A 27944-nucleotide genomic window follows, 5' to 3' on the forward strand; every position below is an offset into this window, starting at 1 on the left:
AAAAGGGCACACCCGGCTCTCGCCTGGTGTAGGGCTGGACTGCACAGGTCAGGGCTGCTCTGTGTGGGTGAGGCTTGAGGTTGGGGGGTGTTTGCCTGCAGAGAAACTTCCCTTTCTGGAGAGCTTCATCTTGAATGTGCTGTGGGACCTTGAGGCAGACAGTGGGCTGGGGTGGCCAGTGAGTGGGGCCTGAGAAGAGGGTCCTGAGACAGAGGGAAGGCTCGGGAGAAAGGTAGGCTGCTGGAGCCCAGGGAGCAGGTTGATTGGATCAGTGGTCCAAGAGATGGGTGGCCCAGGAGGATTCTGGGGAAGGGGTGGGTCTAAGGCCCTGGGGCAGTACCCTGAGTTGGCCTCTGAGACTCCCCTGTGTCTCAGTGGCCCTGGATTCTGGGTCAGAGCCTGTCCTGGGTTTGGGGAAGGGGTCAAGCCCTCTCCCTGTCCCTGGCTGGTCCCTGGCTCTGGAGGGGACTCTTGGCTGGGACATACCCTTCCCCCGCCTTAGCTCAAGGTGTCCTTGGGAACAGGCCCCTTCTTGCCTCCAGGAACTTGATGCACTTCCTTCCCTGATCCTGAACAGAGCTCTATATAAGGGAAGGAAACAGCTGAGCAGGCCGGGAGCAGGCTCTGGTGAGGAGAGACAGCCTGGAGGGGCGGCCAGGGCCTGGGGAGGAAATGAGCCAGGGCAGTGGCCCCCGCCTCCCTCGGAACCCCTCGCCCAGTGCTGGGGCTTGGCCTTGGAGGCCAGCACCTTCCAGCCATGCTGGGTTCTGCCCTCTGCGCCTCTGGCCTTATCCTTGCCCCCACCCCCTGCCCCGTGGCCATGGCATTTTGTAATTGCCCACCTGTTGAGTGTCCTCAGGCCCTGAAGGGGTGCACACTTGCCTCCCACCTGGCTTCCCAGCCCGCCCCTTGTCCACTTGGCTGGGCCTCCCAGGCTGCCCTTGCCAGCTCCCAGGGGTCATCTGGGGCCTTCTTGATAGAGCCCAGGGACCCTGATGTGAACCCTGAGGGGCTGGGCTGTCCACAGATGAAGGTTTTCTGGCTCTCCCCTCAGGAATGGGGCGTGCAGGCTGGATCCCTTGGGGACCATTGTCTTCATTATTCTTGACCCCTCAGGTGCCTCAGTGACGAGGGCTCAGAAGATGGCTGCATCCCGGCCAGTTTCCCTGAGTGGAGCCCAGAGGGTGAGCAGCAGGCAGAGCTGTGGGCAGGACTGGCCTTCTCTGGGAAGGGCAGGAGGGGAAGTTGGGGACCGCCCACCCTCGGGAGTGGGGAGTGGGGAGAGGTGCCTTCCCAGGCTCTTGGTGGGGGAAGAGATGGAGAGGCTGGAGTTGGGAAGGTCTGTCCAAACAGGTGGTTTGTTGGGGTGGAGATGAGGGTCCCTAGGTTTTAGGGTTCCCCTGAGCTTTAGGGGTTCCCCTGCCTTTCTACTTCCCTCCATTAATATTAGTATTGATGCTGCACCTCTCCTGCTTGCCTTAAGCTCCCTAGCCTTCACCTCCCCCTGCACCCTGCCCTACTCAGGGACCTTCAGGGGCTCCCCAGTGCCAGCAGGCAAAAGTCTTCAGTCCTTTGCCAGGCAGTCGAAGGTGCCTGTGGTCCAGCCGGGAGAGAGGGTTTGCAGCTATCATCTCAATACGCCCGTCAGTGCCCTCCTTCCTTCCTTCCACCATCCTGTGTCCCAGCCAAAGGGGGCTTCTAGTGGTTCTTTCCTCAATGCTGTGGTCACGTGCTTACTTCCACCTGAAACGCCCTTTCCACAACTCTTCCTTTCAAAACTGTTCCCCTGTGCCTGGTGAACCTCAGGCTCTGAGCCAGGTACCAGGGCTTCCCAAGGAAAGTGGCTGCTGTGCTTCCTCCCTTGGGGGCTTCCCAGGGGGCTGGGTGGGACACAGAGCAGACAGATGGAAGCAGTGCCTTGCGAGGCCTGGCTCAGGTGCCCCCGACCCCACTCTCTGTGCTCCCACGGCCCCTGGAACCGCTGCCACAGTGTGTGCCCCATCCGGCCAGGGAGGCAGTGTGGTGTGCAGGTAAAAGCAGGTGTTGGAGTCAGGCAGATCCAGATGGCCATCCTGGCCCTGTCACTTAGTAGCTGTGCTGTCTCAGATCTCACGGGATTGTTGGGAGGACTGCCTGAGATCCTGTGAGATGAGGTTACTAATCCCGACCTCAATGGGTAATCAAGAGTGGACGGATAAGACACAGCACCTGGCATTCGCGAGCACGCAGAACATTCTAGCAGCCTTCACTTCTGCCCCTGCCATTACTGCTACTACTGCCTATTTGACTTTGGGCAATTGCTGAACTTCTCTGAGCCTGCTTACCTCAATAAGTTATGACAAAGACTAAATAAAATAGTGCATGTAGAGCACCCAGCTCTGTGATGCACAGTGGGTGCTCTGCAAACCCAGTTTCCTTCCCTTCCACGTGCCTTTTGGTGTCACTTGAGATGAGTACCTGGAGCTGTCGGGGCAGGGATGTGAAGTAGTGTCAGCAAAAACTTATTTGGAAACAGCTCAAGTGCCCATTGATGGGTGGATGGGTGGGTTAGCACAATGTGGTGTAGTCATGCAAAGGACTAGTATTAGGCCATAAAAAGGAGTGCAGCTCTAATACACACTGCAACATGAGTGAATCTTGAGAACATTTTGCTAAGTGTATTGGCTTCTTAGGGCTGCCATTGCAAAATAACACTCACTAGGTGGCTTAAACAACAGACATTTATTGTCTCACAATTCTAGAGGCTGGAGGTACAAGACCCAGGTGCTGGCAGGTTTGACTTCCTCTGAGGCCTCTCTCTGTGGGTCCTAATCTCTCCTTATAGGGACACCAGTCAGATTGGATTAGAACCCTCCTTAATGGCCTCACTTTAACTTAATCACCTCTTTAAAGGCCCTGTGTCTAAATATAGTCATATTCCGAGGTATTGGGGGTTAGAATTTCAATATATGAATTTGGGGGAATATAATTCAGCTCAGATCACTAAGTGAAATAAATCAAACACAAAAAGGCAAATATTGTGATTCCTCTTATATGTAAGAGGAAGCTTAGACGAGGTGCCTAGAAATGGCAAATTCATAGTGACAGAAGTAGATTTGGGGTTACCAGGGGAGAGGGGGTCAGGGAATTATTGTTTGGTTCTGTTTGGATGATAAAATAGTTCTGGAAATAGATGGTGGTGATGAATTATACAGCATTGTACCTAATGCCACTGAAGTGAACACTTAGAAATGATTAAAATGGTAAATTTTGTGTTATGTACATTTTAACCACACTCACAGAAAAGGACTAGCAAGAGATAAGAAGAAAAAAAAAGGACTTTTCTGCTTAAGATCGAATGAAATGCTATATTCAGAGATTCAAGTGGTTCTAGTTGGGAGTAAGCTGTCCTGTCCAGCTCCATGCGCCAGGCAGCATGGGTGTGGGGAGACCCTCTGCAAGGCCAGGCAAGGTCTTACTTGGGGCCCTGAGGATGGGAGTGCCACCCAGTTGGGGGTCAGGGGCTGCTCCGTGCACAGTAGGGAGGTGAAGGGGCAGTGCTAAACGGGGCCTGAGTTTCCTCTTATTCTACAAAGAGCAGTGCCTGGAGACCACAGACCAAGACTCCCCTCCAGCTTGCGTCTTTCCAGCTGACTGACCCGGGGCAAGTGTCTGACCTCTTTGAACCTCTGTTTCTTTATCTATAAAATGGGAGCAAACACCTGACTCTGTAGCACTGGAGGCTCAGAGACAATGGTATATGGCAGGATTAGCCCTGGTGCCTGGTGTACAGTAGGTGCTTAATGAATGGCAGTGATTTGTGCCATAGGGGTTACAGGTGCCTCCCTTCTGCAGGCCTTGAGTTTCATCTCTCCACAAATATTTAATGTGTACCTACTGTGTGCTGGGAGTAGTGTGATGAATAACATGTGCTCCTGGCCCTCATGCAACCTGATTTCTAGAGGGGGAGAGAGATTGCAGACAAGGAAGGAAGCACATCATCTGTAATTATGAATTATAATTAGGTCTGTTAAGGAAGAGATAGGAGTCCAGGAGAGAATACTATGTGTGTGTGTGTGTGTGTGTGTGTGTGTGTGTGTGTGTGTGTGTGTGTACACATGTGTGTAACTTAAGGGATTCAGGGAGGGCCACTCTGGGATGGTGGCATTTATGCCAAAGCCCAAAGGAAGGGAAGGAACCAGCTATGTAGAGGGCCTGAGAAAGAGCAGAGCTAGATGTGTTCGAAGGACCGAGAAGCCCACCATCCCTTGTGTGTGGCTTTGGGTCTGGGCAAGGAGAATGGGCTCGGGCATGGAATGATGGTGGAGAGGAGGGCAGGGATCAGGTCATGCAGGGAGCTCCCTGCCTGGCTGCTGCCTGGAGCTTGAGACCCTGGTGTGCTGGGGGGAGTCTTCAAGGGTGTTGTTGGCACTGTGCCCTGAGAAGTTTGACATTCAGAAAATACTAGTGGTTGGGGGGCTGCTAAATGCCAGGCATTGGCCCTGATCTGGGCCTGGTCACACTCACCTTCGGGCTACATCCTTGTCTCTGTGCCTTCCAGGCTCCAGAGCCAGTTTGCTCTGCTGCAGCGGCCTTGGGCAGATCCTTACCTTTTCTGTGCCTTAGCTTCTTCATCTATGATGTTGGGGTGACAGCAGTATCTACCCCATACATTTTTATTAGGACCAGATGAGTCCAAGGAGAGGGTTTAGGACAATAGCAGACACAGCCACACTCTGTAAGCGTTTTGTTATATTGTCGTCACGTGTGGCTCTGTGGACACTGGTGTTTACAGGGGAGTCGGCACAGCAGAGAGGCAGGAGCACGTCTCTGCCTGGAGCTAGACTCCGGGGTTTGTATCCTGGCTCCTCTGTTGGACAGCTGACCAGCCTCTCTGTGCCTCAGCCTCCTCATCCATACAATGGGACGCTCAGAGTTGTGGTGAGGAGTAAATGAGTTAATTTATGTGAAGTGTGAGGGACAGTGCCTGGCGTATAGCAGGTGTGATGCGAGTATTTACTGCTGCTACTTTTATTGTTATTATGGTTTTCGGAGTGGAAAGGCTGAGCATCAGGCCCCCAGCCCCCAGAGTGTAGATGGGCCACTGGAGGTACACCAGGGGAAGAGGTTGACCTGAGGCTGACTTTCTGAGCTTGAGCTCTGGAATTCTCCGCTGGCAGCCCTGGGGGGGCAAGGAGATGGCAGGGCTGGCGCCCAGAGCCCCTGCAGATGCCCAGGGTCTGCCCCCTCCGCAGAGGGAGGGTTCCTTTCTCGGGTCCCCCCAGGGGAGTGGGAATGGTCCCTGCTGACACCAGGAGTGTGGGGCCATGGGGCACGGGCCACGGAGTGGCAGGGGGGCCTGGCTCTCCCTGGCACATTCCAGGCTCCTGAGAGAGTGGCCAGGGGCCAGGGTGCCGGAGGGAAGGAGAGAGCCTTTTAAGGAAACATTTCTCTGCTTTAAAAAAAGGGAGAGAGAGAGAGAGACAAGAAACACTGAAACACACAACAAAGTTAGTGGGCTGGCTGGCCGGCCGCTGGCCTGGAATGCACAGCTGTGGGCGGTGGGGGGAGGAGGCTGCTGGGGGCAGCAGGCCAGGAGGGGCGCCCAGGCATCAGGTCCTTTGGCTAGGGGCCCACAGCTCCCCCTTAGATCTAAGTCCTTACGGGGTGGCAGGGTAGGGACCTGGCTCCTCAGGGGGATGGGGAAGGGACATGAGGTCAGGACACCTGCAACCCCATTCTTTCCACTGTCTTTGGGTGGTTCTGGGAGGGAGGCCCTCCACTTGTCTCAGAAGATATTTATTCATCCCGTTCCTGCCTCGAAATGTGTCCATAACCCCCTCCCTCACCCCCAATCCCCAGTCTCCAAATGGGGACCAGAAGCCCACCCTCACTTAGCGGATGGGGAGACTGGTGATCGTGGTTGGGACTTGCCTGGGTCTGGAGGGCATGGCATAGCGTTTAGCATCCCTTCCTCTTGCAGCTTGGTCCTGCCTTCAGGTTCCCAGCCCCACCTGCCTCCGGCTCTGAAGAAAGGAGCAGAGCAGAGTGCTGTCCTGTGCATTGTACCCACTCCCTCCCAGGGCCCCAGGGATCCTTAGGTGATGGAGTGTGGGGAGACTGGGGCCCAGGCCCCAGGAGGCTGAAAGCTACAACCCTCTAGTGTGGCTGGGGGTGGAAGGAGACAGGGAGGGGGTCATTGCTAGATACACAGGACTCCTGCCCTGAAGGTGCCTGGCGGGGCCAGCAGTGGCCCCTGTGGCTGAGACCTTGTCTGGTGGGCAGGGCAGGCAGGGATCCCTGCAGGCCGCCGCTGCCTCCAGGACCTTCCCTTCCCTCCTGTCTGGTCTCCAGGCACCCTCCATCCCACCCCAGACTCTGTCCCCCAGAAACTTCTAAAATAGTCAGGGTTCTATGCTTGTGTGTATCAAGAACCTCAAATTTCTGGGAGCATTTCCCCCCATGTTCCCTCATTCTCCTGAAAATGGGGGGTGATAAGTTCCCCTTCATGTTCCATCTTGAGAATCAGACTGCCTGGGTCCGAATCCCAATTACCAGCTGTGTGACCTTGGGCAAGTTGTTGAACCTCTCTGTGCCCCCTGAACCATAACTGGAGGTGTAATAGCACCTACCTCACTGGTTGTTGAGAAAGGATTAAATGTGTTAACATGGGTAAAGTACTGATAATAATGACTGTCATATAGTACATATTCAATATGTGTTGGATATTGTTCCTTTTTTCTTTTTTTGGCCTCATACGATTCTTCTAACTGTCCTGGAGTAATGCTGAGTATAGGGCGATGGATACTGAGACTCAACTCAGGCCTCTTTGCTGGAGAATGAGTTGTACAGGCGGCCTATAGCAGACTCCCAGCCTCTCCGGCCCTTCCAGGGCACACTGTCCTGTGCGTGTTGTCCCTCCTGGGCGGGTGCATCAAGCCTGGGCAGCTCTCAGGCTGGTCAAACAACAGTTGGGGGTCAGGTGGAAGGAGGAGCTGGCTGAGGGGGGCCTCTGTGAGCAGCCCTAGCTGGGGCTGTAGGTGTCCCCATCACTGCTCCACTGGGGTAGTGGCTGGGACAGGGGGTTACCAGTACCAGGAGACAGCCACCCCCGCTTTGGTCATCCCCAGCTTGTGCCCAGACGCCGTCATGTCCGAGGGAGAGCCTCCCCCTCTGTCTCCTCTGTGGGCCCCCTGCCTGGTGCTTGGGCTGGGAACTGGGGCCAAGGTTGAGGCATGAGCTCCAAGAAAAACGTGTCCCAGCTAGGAAAAAAGGACCGCACTGAGTCTCTGATAAAGGGCCCTGCTAATTGTTGAGGTGGTGGTTGGCTGCCTGGCTTGGGGGGTGGGAAGGTTATCTCAGGGTAGGGAGCAGTCCAGCCCTCTCCCACTCCCCCTCCCTCTCTGTCTGGGGGCCCAAGTTGCTGCCCCACACCCCCTGCATCAGGGAGGAAGATGAGGTGATGATAAAATAATAGCAAGCTCACCCACAGAGGGCGCTCTCACTGCTCAAGGCCTCCGCCGTTTATTATTAGTCTTGCCATGGCTTTCTTGGGGGGCGCTGGCGGGGGTCTCGCCGACATGTTTCCCACACACTGTGGGGAACCCAGACACTGTCTGCTGCTCTGACCTTTGGACGAGATACCTTGGCATTGGGGGGCACAGAGGAGGTGACTTTTCCTTTTATAGAGGTCTTACACACGTTCTTAAAAAATTGAAAGCAAATCTTACCATATGTAGAAAATTCAGAAAATAGAACAAAGGAAAAATATCCTTATGCTTATTAACTTAACCCACTGTTATTAAAATCTCTGTACATTGACCTCCCGTCTTTCAGTGTCTGCATATTTTTTACAGAATTTAAAATTTATGATGAACATTTCATTTTTGCCCTCTTTCCCTGGAGCCTTATTGCCTAAGCAGTTTTCCATGTTGCTGTGTAGTCTTTCAACAGACTCTCTAACTGGAGGGTGTGGGTGTGCCGGGTTGAGGGAAGGGGTGTCTGGCATGGAGGAGGGGCCCTGGCATGATCGCAGGAGGTCCTGGTTTTCTATGGGAATGAAAGCTGCTAACCTGGCCCTCTCTCTGTTCCTCCCACAGGTGGCTGCCCCCTGCATTCCTCCATCCAGCCATGAACTGGTGGTGAGTGACAGTCCATTCCCAACCCTGCTGGCCCCTCCACCTCTTTCCTCAGCTTCCTGGCTACAGCTCACTTTAGACCCAAGCATGCTGGTAGAGGGCACTGGGCAATTAGGTAAGGAGGAGGAGGGGGACACGTCCCAAGGAGGCTGGAGCTGGACTGGGAGGAAATGAGTCATGAGGTCCCTTCTGATGAGATGCAGGGCCTACTTCACTCTTGAGACTTGAGTCCTTAGAAAAAACCATAAAAGGGCATCTTGAATGTCTCTAAGACCTGGCCAGGTGCCTGTTGTCCAGGGGCTTACAGGACCAGGAGATGGAATCTCCTTCTATCTGCCAGGTTCCAGGTCAGGTACCTTTCAGCTGGAAGCAGGGTGATGGATACCATGACCCCACAGAGTTCATCTACCTGGGCAGTTGCTCACATTCAGGTCGCCTATACCACCTCCAAGCTCCTTGGCTGACTCTTGCTTTTCTGGTTCCTCTTCCTGTCCCCAGTGCCTCCCCACCCCCCAGTCAGGTTTCAGAAAAGCTTGGACAGGGGCAGGACTCCAGTGGGTGCATGGTCTGTGGAGAGGGGCCTGCTCTGGACTGATCCCGGCTGGGCTAATTTGGAATGTTGGGAACTTTTCTTCCCTGCCCTCTGCCTGCCTTCCTACCCTTCCTGCTCCCCAGTCCCCCGCTGGAGGCAGGCAGGGCCCTGGTGGCTGGAGGGGAAGGGGTCTGTGCATGCGTGCGTGTGTGTGTGTGTGTAGGGGGTGGAGTATTGTCATGGAGGGCCCATGGGCACAATCTGGTTGGCTGGCTCAAGGGTTCCTGTGGTGACACTGATGTGGGTGGGGGTGCAGTGGGGGACAAGGGTGTCACAGGGCCCAGGCAGTGCAGGTATCTGCGTTCCTGTGCGGTGACTTGCTCAGCCTGGATCCTGGAATCTCAGTCAGGCCACCTGGCTTCTTTCTTTCCCTCCAACATCCTTCTGCCTTGTGACAATGGACCTGATCCACCCTCTTTCTGGACCTCAGTTTCCGTTTCTGGCAAAGAGAGGGGTTGCACTGGATGTTCTAAAGGCCTTCTCAACACTCCACTTGGGATCGCTGATGGAATGAAATAAAGTATGCAAAAGTGCTTGGCTTGTGACTCAGACACCCCCAGGACCCAGAGCAGTGTCGCTGCTTTCTGCACTTTCAGCCCAGGCCCTGCTGAGCTATTTCCCTTCTTTGCAGGGGCTCCTCCTCCCTGTCTCACACAGTTCAAGCCCCCCAGGCCTCAGCTCTGCCCAGTTATGCTGCTCCAGATGTGGAGTGTTATTCACACAGAGCCCAGTTGAAGACCATCTGACAACAGCAGAGGGGTGGGAGTGGGGGCTGCTGGGAGAGGCCAGAGGGCAGGCCTGGTTTGGAACTGCCAGGGAGAAATCTCTCTGGGATTGCAGAGGTTCACCCTGCAGGGCAGTGGGGAGGGGAGGGAGGAGTGAACATAAGTCTCATCATTTCAACCCAACTGCCACCTCGCCACTGAGAACAGAATGTCCTTGGCTGGTCAAGGATGTCTGGGGGTCTGGGGTTTAGGGATTTCCAGGCAGGAGCCAGATGCCTGGCCTTTGGGAGTCTTGTGAGCTTTGTTTATGCGAGGAGGGGTAGGGACAAAAGGGAATAGGTTGGTGTTCCAGCTGGGGGATCGTAGCTGGACACCAGAAGGGGCTCCTGCTGGAGTGAGGTTGTGGAATCTTCCCATCTCTGATGTGCCCCACTCGTGGAGGTGGGCTCTGACCTTTGCGGAGGTTGGATCGGCCACCTGGTGGCAGAGTGGTTGTGACATCAGATTGTGCGCCCTGAGGTTCCCTACCTGAGTTAGAACCTGCCGCCCAGGCCCCCGGCAGTGGTCAGGAGCTAGGCAGTTAGACTACCTCCTTCTGGATTCTAGCACCCCAATCCCTGGGTGTGTGGCCTTGAACACATTGCTTAAGCTTTTTGGACCTCAGTTTCCCCTCTATACACTGGGACTCAGCATCTACCCTCTAAGGTTGTTTAGAGCAAAAAAAGGAGCAAATAATCCATTTAATTAGTCTGTATTCAGAATCCTCCAATGGCTGCCCACCTTACTTGGAGTAAAAGCCCAGGTCCATTTGCCAGTACAGCCCTACATGGCAGGTATCTTCTCTGACCTCATCTCTTAGAAGCTTGATCCATCACTCACTCTGCTCCAGTCACCTGACCTTCTTGCTGGTCCTTGAATGAGCCAGGCATGTTGTTGCCTCAGGGCCTTTGCACTTGCTGTTCCTTCTGCTTAGATAGCACTTCCTGAAAATACCTGCCAGGCTTTTCCTCTCCTCCAGGTCTTCACTCAAGTATCAGATTCCACCCCTCCCTCTCCCTTCTGTTCGTGCTCTCTTTGCCCCTTAGCATGCATTACCATCTGATACACTGTACATTTTACTAACTCACAAGGCTTTCCCTACAGCATGTAAACTCTATGACAATAGGGGATTTTTATCTGTTGCATCCAATGCTGTATCCCTACCGTCTGGCATGTAGTAGATGCTCAATACATGGTTATTGAGTGGCTGGGAGAAAGGCATTCAGTTGGATGCCTGGCACAGATGAGGTGCTTGATAAACAGGACTGCTGTTGCTCTTATTCCCTGGCTTGCTGGTGGGCGGGGGTCTGTTCGGGGGAAGGCCTCCGGTTGGAGGCTCTGCCGCTGTCCTGTCCGCAGGGAGTGGGACAATGGCTCAGGGGAAAGCGGGGAAGGTTTGGCTGCCCCAGAGAGCACTCAGCACCTGTTTCCTCAAGGCAGGCGAGGCAAGTGCTTTGAGCAGGTTCACCAGAGGGAGGAAAGGGAGGGTTGTATTTTTCCTTCCCTTTTCTTTATGCTGCCTGCCCTTCAGCCTCTGCGGAGTGGCTCTCCTGCCTCCCTGCTCCCTCGCTCGGGTCTCACAGTACGTTTCCGTCTGTCTGTTGTGTTTTCTCCATGTCTCGTTTGGCCCCAGCTCTCCCTCTGGCTTTCTTACCCATCTTGCTTAACTTCTACCCCTCTGGGATTGGGACCCTGCTTCTCTGGGCACAGGAATTCTGCCCAGGTTCTGAGCCCTGTCGGCCAAATACATTTTCCAGCCTGAGCCAGGCCAGCTGGGGCAAAGTGGCTTAATCTTCAACCCATGTTTTCATCTTACTCAACAGATGTTGCCCAAGGCCTTGGGGAGAAGGGTCCCAGGGTCACCTGCCTCCTGTGGGGTCCACTGGTTGGGGCAGGATGGAGAGGGGAGGGCGCCTGTTTGCCATGGACATTCCTGATCCTTGGAAAGAGCTGAAGCAGCTTTTCTCTGCTTTGGACAAATATAAGTCGAAAGGAATTTCCCGAGGGTGATAGCCAAGTGGAGTGGCCACCGAGGTCAGCCGGATGGCAAGCCCTTCTGCACGTGCAGCCTGGCACCCCGGAGACCTGGGCTGGGGAGGAAGAGGTGCCCACTGCTTCTGCTCACACAGGCCAGCCCTGTGGCAGGTGCTCAAAATGTCCTTGTGGGATGAATTGGAGGTCGGGCTGGGCAGTTGGGTGTGTGGGGGGTGAATGAGGTAATGGGGAAGCCAGGCTGGTCTCACCTGTAATAGCAATCAGAGCAATGGTGAAAAGATAACCCTTGTATGGAGTTTTCTATTTGCCAAGTACTGCTCTGCAAGCTTTGCAAAATAAACTCATTTATTCTTCAAGCTGAGGGAGGTGCTGTGGAACCTGAGGTCTAAGGCCACCCAACTATTCAGAGGGGAAGCTGGCATTGCGACTCAGTAGTCTGGTACCCCAGTCCACCCTCCGACCACCGAGAATGACAATTGCCACTCCCTTACATAGCACCTGTGGTTTTCAAAGCCCTTCCTCTGACACTGGGCAATTCTCAACCCACAGCGAATTTTGAGGAGTCTTGGAAGATGTGAGCGCATTCTGGGAAGGCAGGAGGAACATGCGCTGAGGAGCACTGGGGCTCAGAAGGGCTAGGTCACTTGTTCATGGTCACACAGCAGTGGCGGTGCTGTGTCAAGAGTGGGGTTTGGGATTCCTGGTTCTGCTTTCTCCCCAGCATCCCCTTGGTGCTTACTGCTGATGTAAATACTTGATATACTAGGTGTTCTCCTCCGGGATTTCTTCTGAACAGCACCATCCCCGGGCCCACCTAGCTAGCTTCTGTGTGCCCAGTGTTACTGCATCTCTCTTTCTCTTTCCTTCAATCCTTCCTACCAAAAAACATTTCCGGAGCACCTACCTTGAGCCAGGACTGTTTTAGTGCTGGGGCTGCAGGGTTTTTCTGCCAGGGTGCCAGGTGTTCTAGAAGGCAGGTGAAGAGGGAGTAGGTACAGAGCCACAGTGGGGAGAGGACTTTAGATGCTATTTAGCCCAGTCTCTTTTTCAGGTGAGAAAACTGAGGCCCTGAGGTTTTTTTTTTTTAACTCTAATTATTTTAAAAAATTGTAGTAAAATACACACAGCGTACAATTTACCATTGCTATCATTTCTGACAGCATAGTCAGTGCTGTTAAATACATTTTTATCATTGTGGAGCCATCACCCATCCCTCTCCAGAAATCTCTACATCTTATAAAATGGAAAACTCTGTGCCCATTAAATACTAACTTTCCACGCCCCTATCCCCATTCCCTGCCAGCCACCATTCTACTTTCTATCTCTGTGAATTTGACTACTTATGTACCTCATGTCTTTTGTGACTGGCTTATTTCACTTAGCATAATGACCTCAAGGTTCTTCTATGTTGTGGCATGTGTCAGAACAGCCTTCCTTTTCAAGGCTGAATGATATTCCATCATATGTATAGAACCCATTTTGCTATCTATTTATCTGTCAATGGACACTTGGGTTACTTCCATGTTTTAACTATTGTGAACAATGCTTCTGTGAATGTGGGTGTTTAAATACTGCTTTGAATCTCTGCTTTCAGTTCTTTTGGGTACATACCCAGAAATGATTTGCTGGATTATATGGTAATTCTGTTTTTAATTTATTTTCTTTTTGAGCAACTCCATAGTATTTCCCACAGTGGCCGTACCATTTTATATTCCCAACAATTGTGCACAAAGATTCTAATTTCTCCACATCCTCATTGAAACTCTTGATTTTTTGGTTTCTTTTTGGTAGTAGCCATCCTAATGGGTGTGAAGTGGTGGCCTGAGATTTTCAGATGACCTTGCCCGGGTGCCCCAGTGTCTGATCTAGGGTCAGAAGGCACTGTGCTGCCCCATGGGAGAAGAGGAGGTATGGTGTTACCTGGTTCCGAAGGAGGGCCTGAAGCCCCTCAGCCCTGGCACTGCTGTCGTGCTCTCCATCAAGCAGTGACTACTGGTTGCTTTAGTTATTTTGCACCCCAGGCCCTGATGAATTCCATCCTAGGGCACTGAGTGGGCCATGGGCTGTCATCTTTGGGAGATTCTGAAGACTCTACCACTGACAATGGCCCAGTGGGGCTGCCTGGGGGAGTCCCTGGGGAGTGCCTGGGTGGAAGTCCTCAGGGCCCACTGAGGTCCTGCCTGTAGGCTTGTCTTTGAAGGGACACATTCCCCGGAGGGTGCTGAACACTACCCCTGGGACCTCCATGGGAGAAGCCCAAGTCAGGTGAAGGGCCTGGCGCTTGGGGAACCGTGTTCACTGGGAAAGAAGAGAGAGAACTATAGGGTAGAAACTAGTGCTTGACTGGGGGTTCTGACAGAGGTGGCCTTGGGGTCCAGGAAAGGAAGCAGTTTGCACTATGATGCTTGAGGAAGTCCGCCTCCTGTCCTAAGTCCAGTTTAAGATTTAAGCAGATGAAAGAGAGGAGGGAGGAAGGAGGGAGGGCTGAAACAGAGGGTGTAGGGCCTTGGGACACATGACTGAGCCTGAGGGGAACTGGGAAAAGTCCAGGGTAAATATTTTGGCCAGTCTGCCCTTGCTGGGGGGACCAGGGGTCCAGGCAAACTTGTCTCACCTTGGTGGCCCTGACTGAGGCACTGGTGGGAGCAGTGTGGTGTGGGAATGGAGGTGGCCACCAGCATGGCATGGGTGGTGGGCAGTGAGGAGATGTGAGCAGAGGCTGCAGGTAGAGCGAGGGGACGGCGGTGAAGGAGGAAGGGCCCAGACAAGGGAGGAGCCCAGAAGCCTGGCTGGGGAACTGGAACTTGATGAGCCAAGCACTGAGGGCTGTTATGGGGCATTGGATGGAGAAGTGACCCAAAGGAGGATTTGAGAGGAGTCAGCTGCCAGCTGTGGGGTGTGGCTCAGGGGCCAGTGGCTGCGGGAGGAGGGCTGGGTGGACCAGACCGGGCTCGTGCAGGTGCTGTGCGTAGGGTAGAGAGGATTTGGGTAAGGGTGAACAGAAGGGCTTGGAGGAAGGGCCCAGGCTGAAGAGGAGAGCTACATCCAGCAGGGACTGTGGCAGGAGAGAAATATTCCAGCTGGCCTGGTGCACATGCACAAGCTGCCTGGGGTGGGGGGTGTCCTCAATTGCCCACTCTCAGCCAGGAGCTGGGTGCTGGGTCCCTCAGGGTGAATTGGGGTGGGGCCTGAGGACAGGAGTGGGCTTGCCCAGGCTCCTCTTGGAGGGTGCAGGGAAAATCAGGCATCACATTCCATTTCATCACAGGCAGCCTGTGTTGTTTCCTCTGGTGGCCTTGGCCTGCCCCAGAGGGGATGTGGCCCCTGGAGCCACTTCACCCAGAAACTCAGGGAACCCTGGCTGCGGGCTTCCCTCCCACCCGGCCCGGCCCAGCCCTGCCTGCTCAGCACTCTCCCTCTGTGCTGATGTCTCCCCAGGAGCTCCCCCTTCCCAGGGTGGTGAGGGGCAAACATAGCAGGTCAGCCTCCCTGGAAACACAGTTTCTGCATTTGCCAGAAGGGGGTCACCCCTGCTGCTGTGGTCTCTTTTGTTACTACTAGGTCTCAGCGTGGGATCTGTCATAGGCATTCCCTGCCCCACCCCCTTAAGTGCCCCTTACATGGCACCTCCTGCCCTTCCCATTAGGGTTCTATTTTTGGAACAACAGAGCCCAGAATAACTTGCTCTGGGTCCTGGGGATGAGGAACCATCTAGCCCTCACTGGCCCTATCCCCCAGCTCCCCCCAGCTTCCTCCAGGTGACAGGCCGCCTGCCTGTGACCTCACAGTTCGTCTATGGCGGTAGATGTGACATCATGAGGTCTTTTTGGCATGAAAATCTGCCCAGATTCCAGGCCTCCCAGGGGGCAAGAGTGGGGAGAGCTGGAGGGGTGGGAGAGGGAAGGGTGTGAGGAATTTCTGGACAGAATGTTCCTCTGGAGGCCGAGTCTGCACCCCGCCAGCTGTCTCCCCACCCTCCCCGCCACCCAGCCTGGGCACCTCCCCCCACCCGCGGCAGCTCTTGCCTTTTCCTTCCTCCAAAACAGCAGCCCACAGATACATTTTTTCCCAGCCCACCCTCCCTGCCAGCCACGGATATGTCCTACTGTGTGAACCTCCAGGCAGTCATGCCAGCCACCCCAACCTCCCAGCTGTGTAACCCCTCCTGGCCCCTCCTTAGGCCCACACAGCTGGGGGTGGGGGGGTAAATGCGGGCATGGAGAGGGCATGCGTGTCTATTTTTTGGAAAAAAAATTGAGGAAAGGATGTGCAGCTTCCTTTAACCACCCTGTGGTTCACAACCCCTCACGCTCAGGAAGTTCTCTCTGCTATCTGATCTCAGTCTCTCCTATTACAGCCCATTTCCTCCTCTTTCTATGGAAGCGCATTGAAGAAATCCCTTTCTCTGGAACCTGAGACAATCAGTCTTTAATTCACAGAAAACATGGTCCCAACAGGGGGGCAGTTGATTAAGAGTTTCTAATGAAGATCCTGGCCAGGGAGAGGAGATGAGCAGGTGGGGAACGAAGGAGCAGGGGGTCACGTGCCGGCTCTCCTGCCTAGTAGCCATGTAACCTTGGGCAAGATATTTAATCTCTCAGACCTTCAGCTGTAGAATGGGCCATGCTTACCTCGTGGGGTGGTTACGAGGGTGGATGATCACGAAAGGGAAAGGCCTGATATTACACTGTGACCAGGGCATCATTAGCACTGAGTGAACTGCTCAGCATTAACATTATGAAAAGGCATCTCCAGGCCAGGGCCCAGAAGAGGTAGGGCGGGTGAGGCACCGAGGGGGCTCTCAGGGTGTAGGGCTGTGCTTTCAGCAGTCCAGCCACAGCTGCCGCCTCACGTTTGCTCCCCAAGCCATGCTCACCCTTGTCCGTGCCTGGCTCCGGACCCCCGAGTTTGAGACTCTAGAGCAGAGGCATCCATGAAGAGCAAGGCTTGGCTATCAAGTGGTGCTGGGTCCAAAACCTGCCACCTGCTCCCAGGCAGGATTCGGAGTTGACCTGCGAGGGGGCAGGGGGATGCTGGAAGACTCCTGGCAGGGTGAGTTGCCTGCCCTCAGCTTCGGAAAGCTGCAGGGTCCTTAAGATCCAGGTTTCACCTGGGATTGGGCAGGGGGTGGGGCTAGATGGGGGTTGCCCCTGCCTGGGCTCCCTCAGCTGCATCCTTCTGAGCGAGGGAGCCCAGCGGTGGGCTTTACAAGGCCTGGGTGCCAACCCTGGTCCTGCCATGAGCCTCACCGGGAGAGGCTGGATGAGTCCTCCTTCTCTATACCTCAGTTTTCCCATCTGTAAAATGGGGAGGGAGGAGATGCTATCTGAAGCCCCTCTCAGAGCTGATGTTCTGAGGAGTGGTTCAAAGGTTGTGGGTGTGTGTGCAGTCTGTATGCTGGAGGTAGGCCTCGTGGGCCTCCACCAGGTGGTCTGGGACCTCCACATAGCACACCCAAGCCTCTCTGCACGTTCCTAGTAGCCCCAGGGCTGGCAGCCCCCAGGAACCAGGGAAGCAGGACTTAAATCCTGGGAGGACTGTGCTGGGAGGGTAGGGAGCTGAGCAGCATGCTTTGCTGTGTTTGCAAACACTGCAGGAAGATGCTGGCTGTTTAGGTTGGGAGGAGCCTCTGGCAGTTTTTAGTTCCTCAGAAAGCATCTTGACCAGTACATTGAAGGCATCTGATGGCTGGCCCGGTGGCTGGCCTCCAGCTGGCACGGGGTGGGGGCAGGGGCGGGGACAGAGGAGCTGGTGGTTGGATGATTGCTGGCAGGGAGGGAAGCCTCGCACTGCTGAGGCTTATGGTTTCTAATATTGACTTGACTGGCCAGTCTGCGTTGTGCTCCACTGGGGAGGGGTGGGGCAGGAGGGTCAAGGTGGGGTAGGGTGGGTGGGGAGGGCCTGGGCCTTGGGAGTGTGCAGGGTGGAGATGATAAATAACAGCTAACATTTAGTGAGAGCTTCCTAAGTGCCAGGCCCTGTTCTAAGTGCTTAGTGTGGTTCATCTCATTTGATTCCCACAGAATAACACCATGCAGTGCTGTTGAGGAGCATCAGGGACAAAGTGACCTGCTCGAGGGCACACAGTAGAGTGGCAGGACAGGCCCTGGTAGTCTGCTGCTAAAGCTGTTAGCTTAGGCCAGTGGTTTTCAGTGTCATCCCTGGACCCGGAAACCTGTTAGAAGTGCACGTTCTCAGGTCCCACCGTAAGTGCCCTGGATTAGACCCTCTGCTGGGGCCTAGCCACCCGTGTGTCAACAGTCTGTCAGGTGATTCTGAGGCACATTCAAGTTCAAGACACCCTGTCTCATTCTGCTATGCTAAGAGTTGGGGCCTCTTAGGAGGCTTTACCCAGAGCGGACAAGGGGCTCTTCAGGGCTTGTAATGGCCGGGGGCAGGTACTTTGTTTCCAGCTCCTCTATCTGACCACATTTCTGTGTTATCTGACCCACAGTGTCTAGGGAGGCTGGTTAAACAGACTGTGGAGTGAGGGCTTTGGAGCTGGGAGATTGGTGCTCCGATCACAGAAGGCCCTGTGATCTGCCCTCCAGGAGTTCTCCTCCTCCCCCAGGGGGCCAGAGCCCCTCGGAGTAGAGGCAGTTAGGCGGACCTGCCCAGCCACGGTCTGCACCGGACTGTTACTGAGCCCTTGAACCGGAGGAGCCGGACGGTTGCTGGAGGCTGAGGGGAGAACCGGGCCCCAATCAGCAGGCAGGTCCCAGAGCTCAGCCTGGGGCAGGGATCCCTGGGCTTTCCCAGTGGGCTCATTCCCCCTCCTGCCGGGTGGCCTGTGGCTCAGGAGTGGGGGCTCTGGGAGGGGCCGGGTGAGGAGTAGGGCTGGGCTGGGAGGGGACAGAGGCAGCATCGTTAGTCCTCCCGAGTGATCCTCCCCTTCGAGGTGGGCCTGCCTGGGACCCGGGAGGGGCTGGCTGACGTGCCTCTCCATTTCCTACATGGTTGCTGGGCGCTGTCCTCTCCTACCTGTCCTGGGCAGCCTCAGCCCTGACCTACTGAGGAAGTTTCTTCCCCTGAAGAGAAGTTTTGGCCACAGCCTCCCATCTGCCAGGCATTTCCAGAGCCTGGGCCATTTCCAGAAAGAGCCCGGCTCCCTTGAGCTCACCCCGCTGTCTTCCTCCATGCCCATCTTGGCTCCAGCTCTTCTCCCCAGCACCAGAACTTTAAAAGGTCATTCTGTCCATTCCCCTGCCTTCAAACACAAGCAGCCCTCCCCTCAGGCTCCAGGAATGGGGCTGGGGCAGGTTTTTCCTATTCTGAGACACTCTGTCTTAACTTGGTCTGCGCCTTGGCAAAGGCTCGTTTCATAACCTTTACGGTCACGCTCACGGCCTTCTGGGCGACTTGAGGGCCCCTGTAACCTCTCCACTGAGTTGAGAACAGAGCCCTAGACACTATGGCCAAGAGGTGGCCCTGGAATGGAGTCTGAGGAGCCCATTTTTCAGGATGCCTTTGTAGGGAGCACTTCTAGTTTGGGCAGGGAAAGGGCGGCACCAGGTGAGGGATCAGTCCATAGGCATTTATTGATGGCCCAGTACACGTAACTCACAGTGGCCAGCATGAAGGATATGGCAGCTGAGTTGGTAAAAATACTGCTTTGAGTCTGTGATAAGAATCACAAACAAACAGTAGTTGGGGAAGAAGACATATGACAAGGAGGAGATTATTCATATGCTAAGGAGCAGATAAGTGGCACAGACAGCAGAGCTTATTGGAATTCTGAGGTGGGAGAGAGCCCCCCTTGCTGGGGTATTCAGAAGGGGCTTCCTGGAGGAGGAGAGCTTGTACAGAAAAGGAAAGCTGTTCCATAAACACAGACCTGGAGGTGGGAATAAGCAATGGGGCCTAGCGGGCAGGTCTGGATAGAGCAGAGCTTTTGGGCATGGAAGTTGAGGCCCACATGGGGGGCCAGGGCCAGTGGTGGGGAGCCCTGGAAGCTCACTGAAGAGTCAGAACTCCGGCAGGCCTCTCACCCTGGGCTGCTGTGGCTTCTCACAAAGGGCATGAATTGCAGAGTCCAAAACAGGGTTCAGATCCTGTTGTCCCATTAGTAGTTGATGACTTTGGGCCACTATTTAACTTATCTGCAAAGTAGAGCTTAAAGGTAATAATGACGTCTGCCTCACTGAGTTCTTGTAAATAAATGAGATGGTAAATAAATGCCCGGCATGGGGGAACAAGAGTGACTTTTACTTGTTCCTTATTCCTTTTTGAGGGCTCAGCAACTGTCTGAGTCAGAGGCTTTGGTGAGGTTTGTTGCGTTGGATGGTTCTAGTACAATAGGGTTGTTTTACATGTTCTAAACTCTGCCTCCAAGCTCGGGTCCAGCCAGGTTACATCTGAGTCTTGGGTTGGCATCGCGGGCCCTGCCTGGGAAGGCATTCTGCCCACCATGGCCGCCAGCTCTGGGGAGAGAGCCAACCCAGGGATGTCTGCCCTGAGGCCTCATACGGTTTCTCCCTTTGTCCGCAGCCCATCAACACTGAGAGTGCACCGAAGAATGTAGGGGACACGGTGAGTGACAGCTGGTGGGGCAGAATGGTGGGGAACAGCCTGGGCCAGTGTGGGGAGGCCCGAAAGCAGAAGGTGGGGCTTGGGGGAAGTGGACAGATGTGCTTGGGAACATCCTTCTGGAGGAGATTTGGGGGCTCTTGAGGGGAAGTGGTGGGGATGTGGGTCAGATTGGGAGCCGGGCATCTGACCATTACTTGTGTATCAGGAAATAGACTGCTAGGGTTGTAGGTAGGTACAGAGGGAGACGCAGGGCTCAGGGCTGAGAGGAAGAGGCCAGTGGTTAAATGTAGGCTTCTTTATTAAATACGTAGAGTATGAGAAAGCCGGGCAGATCTTTCCAAGCAGATCTTTCTAGCTTAGCAGGGGGACAAAGAATTTCCTTGAGGCTGTGTGGAGGAGGAAGGGAAGAAAGTATGTGGGCCCTATAGTGGGGAAACTGAGGTTAGCAGCATAGGGCATCTCCTGTTAATGGCTGGCACATAATAATGGACTTGGGTTCAAATCCTAAGTCCTGCAGGGTTCTAACTGTATGACTAGGCAAGTCATGAGCCCGAGTGTGCCTCAGTTTTCTCCTTGCAAAATGGGAATAATAACATGTCCCCCAGGAATGGCTGTGAGATACAGATGAGAGGGTTTGGTTGCTCTGAGGGGCCTTTAGTGGACAAAGAGATGTTAAACAAACAAGTCTCTTCCCAGGCCCTTCTGTCAACCCAGCAGGTAAAAGACCTGGGTGCCTTTTCATAACTTTTCTTGACTCCCCACTCTGCCTGTTCTCTGCCTCCAGGGAGAAGGAACTTTCCGGGGTGGAAACACACGGAAAAGCCTTGAGGAAGACGTAAGTAGGGGGAGGGCAAGAGGAAGGATGTGGCTGGACCGTTGGTGCCCGGGGCATGGGGGAGATAGGTGATGTCACCTCTGTTGTGTGTGGTGGTATGTATGTTCCTTGCCTCCTCTCCAGAAGGGCCGGCAGGGTCACTCAGCTTGATGGCTGAGCAGGAGAGGAGGGGCTGCGGTGATAAGCAGGCCCCATTTATGTGCTGGGCCTCAGTCTTGGCTTCGGCCTCCAGCTCAGCTGGGTCCAGAGCTCATTCGGCCGTCACTTTGCGGGACCTCAGTCCTCCCGGGGGTGGAGGGAGCAGAGGGAAAGGGCATGCTCTGTGAGGCCTGGTGTGGTGGTGAGCCTCACCGAGGCAAGGGCTCCGGAGTATGGCAAACCTGCAGCAAGAGGGACTAAGGAAAGAGGTGAAGAGAGGGCTCCGGGGCTCTCAGTGGGTCATCCCACCCTGGGGAATGGCAGGCTCTGTTACTTTGGAGGGAACAGTCTTTGTAAACAGCAAAATCCTCTGTGTGGCTTCAGTGCCATTGATTCGGGAGGAAGCTGGCAGATGGGCCAGCTAATCCCCCTGGGTTCCTCCTGCCATGCATTTTGGTGGAGGTCAATGGGCAAATTACTTAAATGGAAGGATCCCAGGAAAGAGCAGAGGGGCTCTCCTAGGACCCTGCTGTGAGCAATGCTCATGTCTGGGCTTGTCTGCACACCCCAGCAGTTGATGCCCCACCAAGTTGGGCTTTTCTTTTTCTTCCCTGCCCTTCTCTGACAGTTTGCTCCTATGCTGGCCTCTCTATCCTTGCCCTCCCTGATCTGCAGAGGAACAGGGAGTGGTTTTGGCGGTTGGCACAGGGGGAGCTGTTGATGGCGTGAGGCCCTATCATCTGACAGCTGCCTGACCCATAGTGGGGAGGCCCCGGAGGGAGGTGCTGGGGGAGCAGGGGGCAGCTCCTGCAGGCAGCCGTACTTCTGCAGTGAGCCCACTGCTACCGCCACATTGCCCTGGGGCAGCCCTGCACGGTGGAGACACCCCAGGCCACACGGGCCATCCAGGAGGAGCAGAGGCATGTCTCTTGAATTAGTGGGGAAGGATCTGTTCAAGGTATGCACGGGTCCTGTGTGTACGGAGTACACACGTTGGGGCGGCACCCTTGTCCGAGTTTGTGATATTTTTGGGATTGGGGTGCGGGGAAGAAATTACTTTTTTCTGCATGCCTGCTACTGAGCATTAACTAGCTTAATGCACACAAAGCATATAATATGTCCTCAATAAATGTGAGCCATTATTACTGCTATTTTGACTAAGGGCCAGGAGCTGAGTGGGGTATTTTTTTTTTTTATTTCCATGAACACCTCTGTGGCCATTACTATGGAGCTATTCTGTAGAAGAGGAAACAGGCTTGGAGGGACTCAGTGACTCAGTGATTGCTTCTTCCATCTCTGCTTGGGACTGCTGCTTGGGTCTTGTGTTACCCGGGACTCCCACCTCTTGGTGTGGGGTGTCAGGGTGATGGTGTGTGAATCATGTAGCCAATGATCTGGGCAATCCTAGAACTGCTGCTTCCCACTGCACCAGCCTGGGCCAGACACATCCTGTAAGGTAAAGCTGCAGCAAGAGAGACTGAAGCTAGACACCATGAGGAACTTCCTGACATAATAGAGTATATGACCTTGGTTCTGGGGAAGAAAGAGGTGGCCAGTAAGTTGAGACTGGATGCTTTTTTATAAGAAGGTTTTGTTGATCTGGGATGAATGCATGTGTGTGTCTGTGTGTCGGGGTGGGTAGGGGTGGGTAAGGGTGGTGTCTTGTCTGTACATGGGAGGAGGGACCAGATGAATTAGGGTCTACTTAGTCTAGTTAAGGGGGGTATGTAAAAGGTTGGGCAAGTGAGCAGATCCCATAATGGCCTACTTATTGTAAAAGAGGAGAGAACAGCTAATTTTTAGGGGTCCCAGGTCTGTCCCAGGTTGAGTGACCCCAGGCACATTGAGTTGGTGCCCTGCCCCACCCCTGGGCCCTCCTGCAGTCTGCCCCACGTGGGGAGACCCGCTTTCAAGGTGCGCAGTTGCAGCCCTGGGCCTGCTGCTGTGGTAATGTGCCTATTTGTTGAGCTGTTTTCCTGTCTCTGGCCCACAGCCCAGGACTCACAGGGCAGGGGTGGCTGTTTTCCTTTGACAGAGTTGGTGTGTAGTGGATTGTGGATGGTGTGCTGTGTCGCACGTTGTTTTGGAAAAATCCAGGCTGGTGGGCAGGAAGGAGAGAGGAAGGGGTGTGGCTGCAGGGGCTGGTGTGGAGGGGAGAGGGTGTCCACAGCCCCCAGAGGAGATGTAGGAATGGGGATGGGCCCCTGACGTAGACTGGTCACTGAGCTCTGGTGGCCTGACTTGGCCCCTGGTGTTGCTTACAGACCCTCCTCCCAGTGTGCCCCCTTGGGACTGGGGCTCAGGAAACGGCTTTTCTTCTGGTCCAGAGCTGTTGTGCTTGGTCTGTGGACCTCAGAGGAAGGCAGGACGCTTCCACATAGTCATTGCCCTACTCAACCCCGCCCAAGTCCTAGGGCTCCCACTCATTGCTGCTCGGTGGAGACGGGCATAACAGACCTAGAGTCGTAGACCTTGAGCCCTGCAGGAGCGTCTGAGTGGCGATCAGCAGTGAGGGCCGAGGCAGAAAGTTGGCTGCCTCTGCAGCAGGAAGAGTGAGGCTTAGATACCAGGAGCGACTTCCTGATAGTATGAGAAGAAAGGCACTGTTTTAGCGAGGCTGTGGAATTTCCTTTCATGGTGTCCTGTTAGCAGAAGAGAGGCTGTGTTTTGGTGATGAACCAGAGGGAGAGTTCTTGGTGCCCAGGGAGTTGGATCAAAAGTTCTATGAATGATCTATGTCTGGGAGGAGCTGGGAGGAAGTTCAAAGCCATGTGGGTAAAGAGCTTTGAGACCCCTAGAGAGGGAGGTCTGGCAGACAGAGAGCTTATTTTTCTTTTTAAAGTAAAATCTTTGTAGTACTCTTTGTAAAGCCCTCTGGTAGTTTTCTCTAAGGGCTCTAAGTGGAACAGGTCAATCAGGCAAAATCACATGAGCGCTGTGCTGTTCCCATTTTATAGATTGGTCAATGGGACCAAGTGTCTGTTTCTTACACAATCTGATGATGTGTATCTTCCTTCATAGAACATAAGCTCCCTGAGGTCAGGGACTACACCTCCTCTGGCTCCCATACCTAGAACACAGCCGGTGGCCTCCATGAGGGCTTACTGAACAGGGGGGTGAGCACAGTGATGGTAGCAGAGATGACTGGGTTTCCTGACTTACTCCAGCCCTCTTAGAAGAGGCCTGCATGATTAGGCACGCTGCAGAAGGCACCCGTCTCTAGTCTCTAGCGTTATGTGTGCGGTCACCTGTGTTTTTTGGAGCATTAGGTTGTGTTTACTTACACATTCCCCCCGCCCCCAGCTGCAGCTCTCTGCATTCTCCTGTGGCTCCTTGTCTACCAACACTCAGATGTATGCCATGGGTGTGCCAACACTCACCCGTGCATGTCTGCTTTCTGCCAGTGAGTGTCACATGCCCCCAAACTTTGCAGAAAACAGGAAGCCCTGTCAGTTAGAGGGCAGCCCAGTGATTCATCAGGAGATGACTGTCCGGCTGCTCGTCCCTGTCCTCCGCGGTGGGGTCACTGTCCAGGGCAGCTTCCTCCCCTGCCTCCCTGTCCCCGGCCAACAGTGGAGCAGAGCCGGCTTGGACTTTGTCTTATCACCTCTGGAGGCGGCATGGCCAGACTCTGTTGGGGCCAAGTTTTTATTTATCTTCCTTGACTTTTCTGGGGTGGGGAGGCTGAGGAATGTGGAGTGTTGTAACCTTGGTGGGGGTGGGGTGGAGAAACGGGAACGGCAATCCTGCCCTGCTCTGTGCCTGTGGAGGCCCCTGGCTCCCCCGGACCCCAAGCCCCCTCGCCAAGCCTGTCTCATTGTCACATAGTCTCCCTGCAGCAACCTGGGCCTGGACCTCTAGTCCTGGCCACACCTCAAGCCTTGGCTACAGTTGTGGCTTCCAGTTGTTTGAAGCAGCTGTGTGGCCTCCTCCAAAAGTGGCTGCAGATCAGCAACAGAGGAAGCCCAAGGGGCTATTAATAGCAGGTGGCCCTGGGGTCTGGAGTGTGGTCCAGGGTCTGGGGAGGTTCAGCAGCTCCTCATCAGGGACCAGCGAAATGGAGATAGATGAAGTGTGGGGCTTCTGTGTTCCTCTGTGCGGGTAGTTTTGGAACAGCCTGGTGGGGCTTGAAAACCAAACACAGCCCCTCCTTACCCCGCCTCCCCACAATGCCTGACTCATGCAAGCCCAGGTCCCCAGGGTCGGGAGGACTGTGGGGACAGAAATTTTCCGCCCTGACAGCCCCACTTGGCTGCTTCTCCTCGCTGCCGTGGAGGCTGAGCTGTTCAGAGCTGAGCCCTAGCCCAGGCAGAGGGGACTCTGGGCACAGCTCCTCATGGGCAGCTGGATGGAGCGTCCCCCTCTCAGCAGGGCTGCCCTAACTTTGGGTTCACTTGAGCCCACCCACTCCTGCCCAGCAGGTGCTTCAGGGGCCTGGAGAAGGCTGAAGGGGGCTCCTCTTCTTGGGGACCCCAGTGGTCAAACCTGACGTCTGAGGGTGAGTCCTGGTGGTGTCAGCATCGCTGTGACTTGGGGTGAGTCACCATGTGCCTCAGTTTCTCCTTGCCTTGGCCGATTGGGGTCCTGTTTCCTCCAAGAGGTGGCTGCAACTTAGTGTAACCAGTGAAAGGCCAGTGTCTGGGAGGAGCAAGCATGTTTGGAAGATGCTAGTGGGCTCAGAGGGCTTCAGCTGGGCCTGTGAATCTGGAAGTTGGGTGTTGGATTCTGCACTGTGTGGGGTGGCTGCAAGGATGGGTGGCAGCTGGTGGTAGAGGTGATGCAGGGCTTTGATTCTCTATATATGCAGGGCTTTTTGCTTTTCTATAGAGGTGAGTACTTACTACTAACTATTTACTCTAACTATCCTTTTAACTGTACTCAATGCACAAACAGTAACAACATCTAAGGGCCTTACATGCACAATTCCTTTTAATGCTCAAACAACCCCGTAAGGATCACCCCATTTCACATGTGACGTTCCAGAGGCTCAGAGTGTTAAGTAACTCAAGGCTGGCCAGCAGCCTCTGACCTGTGCTTTCATTCCTGTGCCACATAATTGCTGTGGGAGGTTTTAGACAACAATTTGGGTTGATTTGCCTAACTTTGTTAGTTGCAAGTTGACAAACTAGAAGTGGGAGTGGGCGAGGGGGTAACAGACAGTGAGGGTGCATCCTTCGGAGCACGATTTGCTGCCTAGCACTGGTGTCCATTGGTGTATACCACACCTGGCTGCTCTCATCTTAAAACTTTTGATTGGCTGGCTCAGTGGTGCTGCTGTAAAGGAGTGTGGGATGATGTTGGTGGGAGGAGAAAGGTTCTGAGCTGGACAGAAGGGTGCCACCACTCACCTTTCCGTCGTTCATGCCTGTGGTCTCTGTTCTCCACTTGAGTTACTATTATCATGTCCAGGCAATCAGGATGAACGTATTTCCATCAGCTTAGTAATGGTTTTATTGAGTAAACTCAGTGCAGATGGCACCAGCCCAGGCATGGTGCATTTCTCAGCACTTGGGATTTCTTCCTTGCCCAGGGAGGAAAGCCCATCCCTTTGGGGGCTTGAGCATGCAGGCACACTCCTGTGGAATTGGCATTGATTGCTTTTGACTTGAGGTTACAGTGTCGCTGGGGGTGGGGGTTACGGTGCTCAGTTGGAATGTTAGCAGAGAAAGGAGAAGAGAATCTGTCTTTGCCCATGGCTATGACTCCTCCCACAGACAACCCTCTGCCTGCCTCTCCCATAATGCTGCTTCTCTTTTCTCTTTCCCAGGGCCCCACCAGAGTCACACCGAGTGTCCAGTCCCATCCCCAGCACACCAGGTATGCTGGGCCTATGGAGAGTAGGGGGTGCAGGGTGACAGCAGGGAGGTTCCTGTGGCTGTTCCTGGCAGGTTGTGCCTTTGGGTCTCTGAGGCCGAAGTCATAGAGCCACCGGCAGGGAGCATGGGTGGATGTGAAAGCCACAGGGAGAGGATGTAGGGAGATGCCACTTGGAACTGGTCATGTTTTGAGTTCTAGCTTGAAGCCACGCCTGAAGTTGTGTTCTTTATTGACCTGCATGATTTCATCTAGTTTTTGCAACAACCCTGCAAGGTAAGTATTTTATTCCCATTTGGCAGGTGAAGAAACTGAGTCTCAGAGAGATGAGGTGCCTTGTTGAAGGTCACATGACCACAAAGAGGTAGCATTTAGGACTGACTGGCATCAAGGCCTGTGCTAGATCTCACTCCTTTCCAAGGACTGGGGTTTCTGATGCTGGAGGGTCATTTATAGAAGGAAAGTTCCCTATAAAAGGGCTGTGAGGCTCGCGGGAGGAGATGTGCAGCAGGCTTGGTGCCGAGTGATCCGGAGTCTCTTTTCTGTGCACCCACATTCTCTGGCTCTCCGGCTGGAGCCCTTCCCTCTCTGCCTCACCTTCACCCCTGAGGCTCCCAAGATGAGCAAACACCTGGCCCCAGGGAGACGGAGCCCCAGCCACAGGTGGGTTGTAACCTGTTGGGTTGTAACCACGCTGCCTGCTGTCCACAGGAGGGAGTGGCCCCTTGGGGGCGCCCCTGCCTCCTCTACAAGCTGAGGACCACCTCAGGGTGGGCCCGTGCAGTGTGTGATGCTGACATTGTCAGGCAGTGGCGCTGTTCTGCCAGTGAGAGCCTTATCTTAGGGACAAGGAATGGGCTAGGCTCAGAGGTCAAATTCAACTTGGGCTCCTTGCTGCAGCCCGCTGACCCCTCTAGTACTTGGTCCCTGTCATCGCCACCACAGAGAGCTGTACATCACCCTTGGGTCCTCTATCTCGAGCCCCACCTACACAGTTGGGCTCAGAGTTGACCGTGGTGGAGATCTGGATTCTGCCCTGCTTCTCTATGTCCTGGGGCTCCCCAGTGCCACTCAGTCACTTTGAAATACCCCAGTGGTATTCCTTCCCTTGCCCCTCCAGACTCAACTTTACCCCCCACCTCCCACATAGTAAAAAGATT

General features: G+C 54.4%; 1 protein-coding gene across 15 annotated transcripts in view; it reads left to right on the top strand.

The window, feature by feature from the left end:
- The window catches only part of TNS1 (tensin 1), a 223415-nt gene that overhangs the window by 101495 nt on the left and 93976 nt on the right, over positions 1–27944 (top strand). For 9 of the 15 annotated variants that reach the window (XM_036915898.2, XM_036915949.2, XM_036915957.2 and 6 more), the window contains 4 exons: positions 8079–8120; positions 19956–19997; positions 20782–20832; positions 26738–26787. In XM_036915898.2, coding sequence (XP_036771793.2) covers positions 8079–8120; positions 19956–19997; positions 20782–20832; positions 26738–26787 — 185 coding nt within the window. Of the gene's footprint in view, positions 1–8078; positions 8121–19955; positions 19998–20781; positions 20833–21783; positions 21929–25449; positions 25469–26737; positions 26788–27944 lie in introns of those variants that run through there. The other 6 variants (XM_057503560.1, XM_036915991.2, XM_057503561.1 and 3 more) reach the window with 4 other exon arrangements.

The sequence above is a fragment of the Manis pentadactyla genome, chromosome 6 (assembly GCF_030020395.1).
Source record: "Manis pentadactyla isolate mManPen7 chromosome 6, mManPen7.hap1, whole genome shotgun sequence".
NCBI classification, from domain to species: domain Eukaryota; kingdom Metazoa; phylum Chordata; class Mammalia; order Pholidota; family Manidae; genus Manis; species Manis pentadactyla.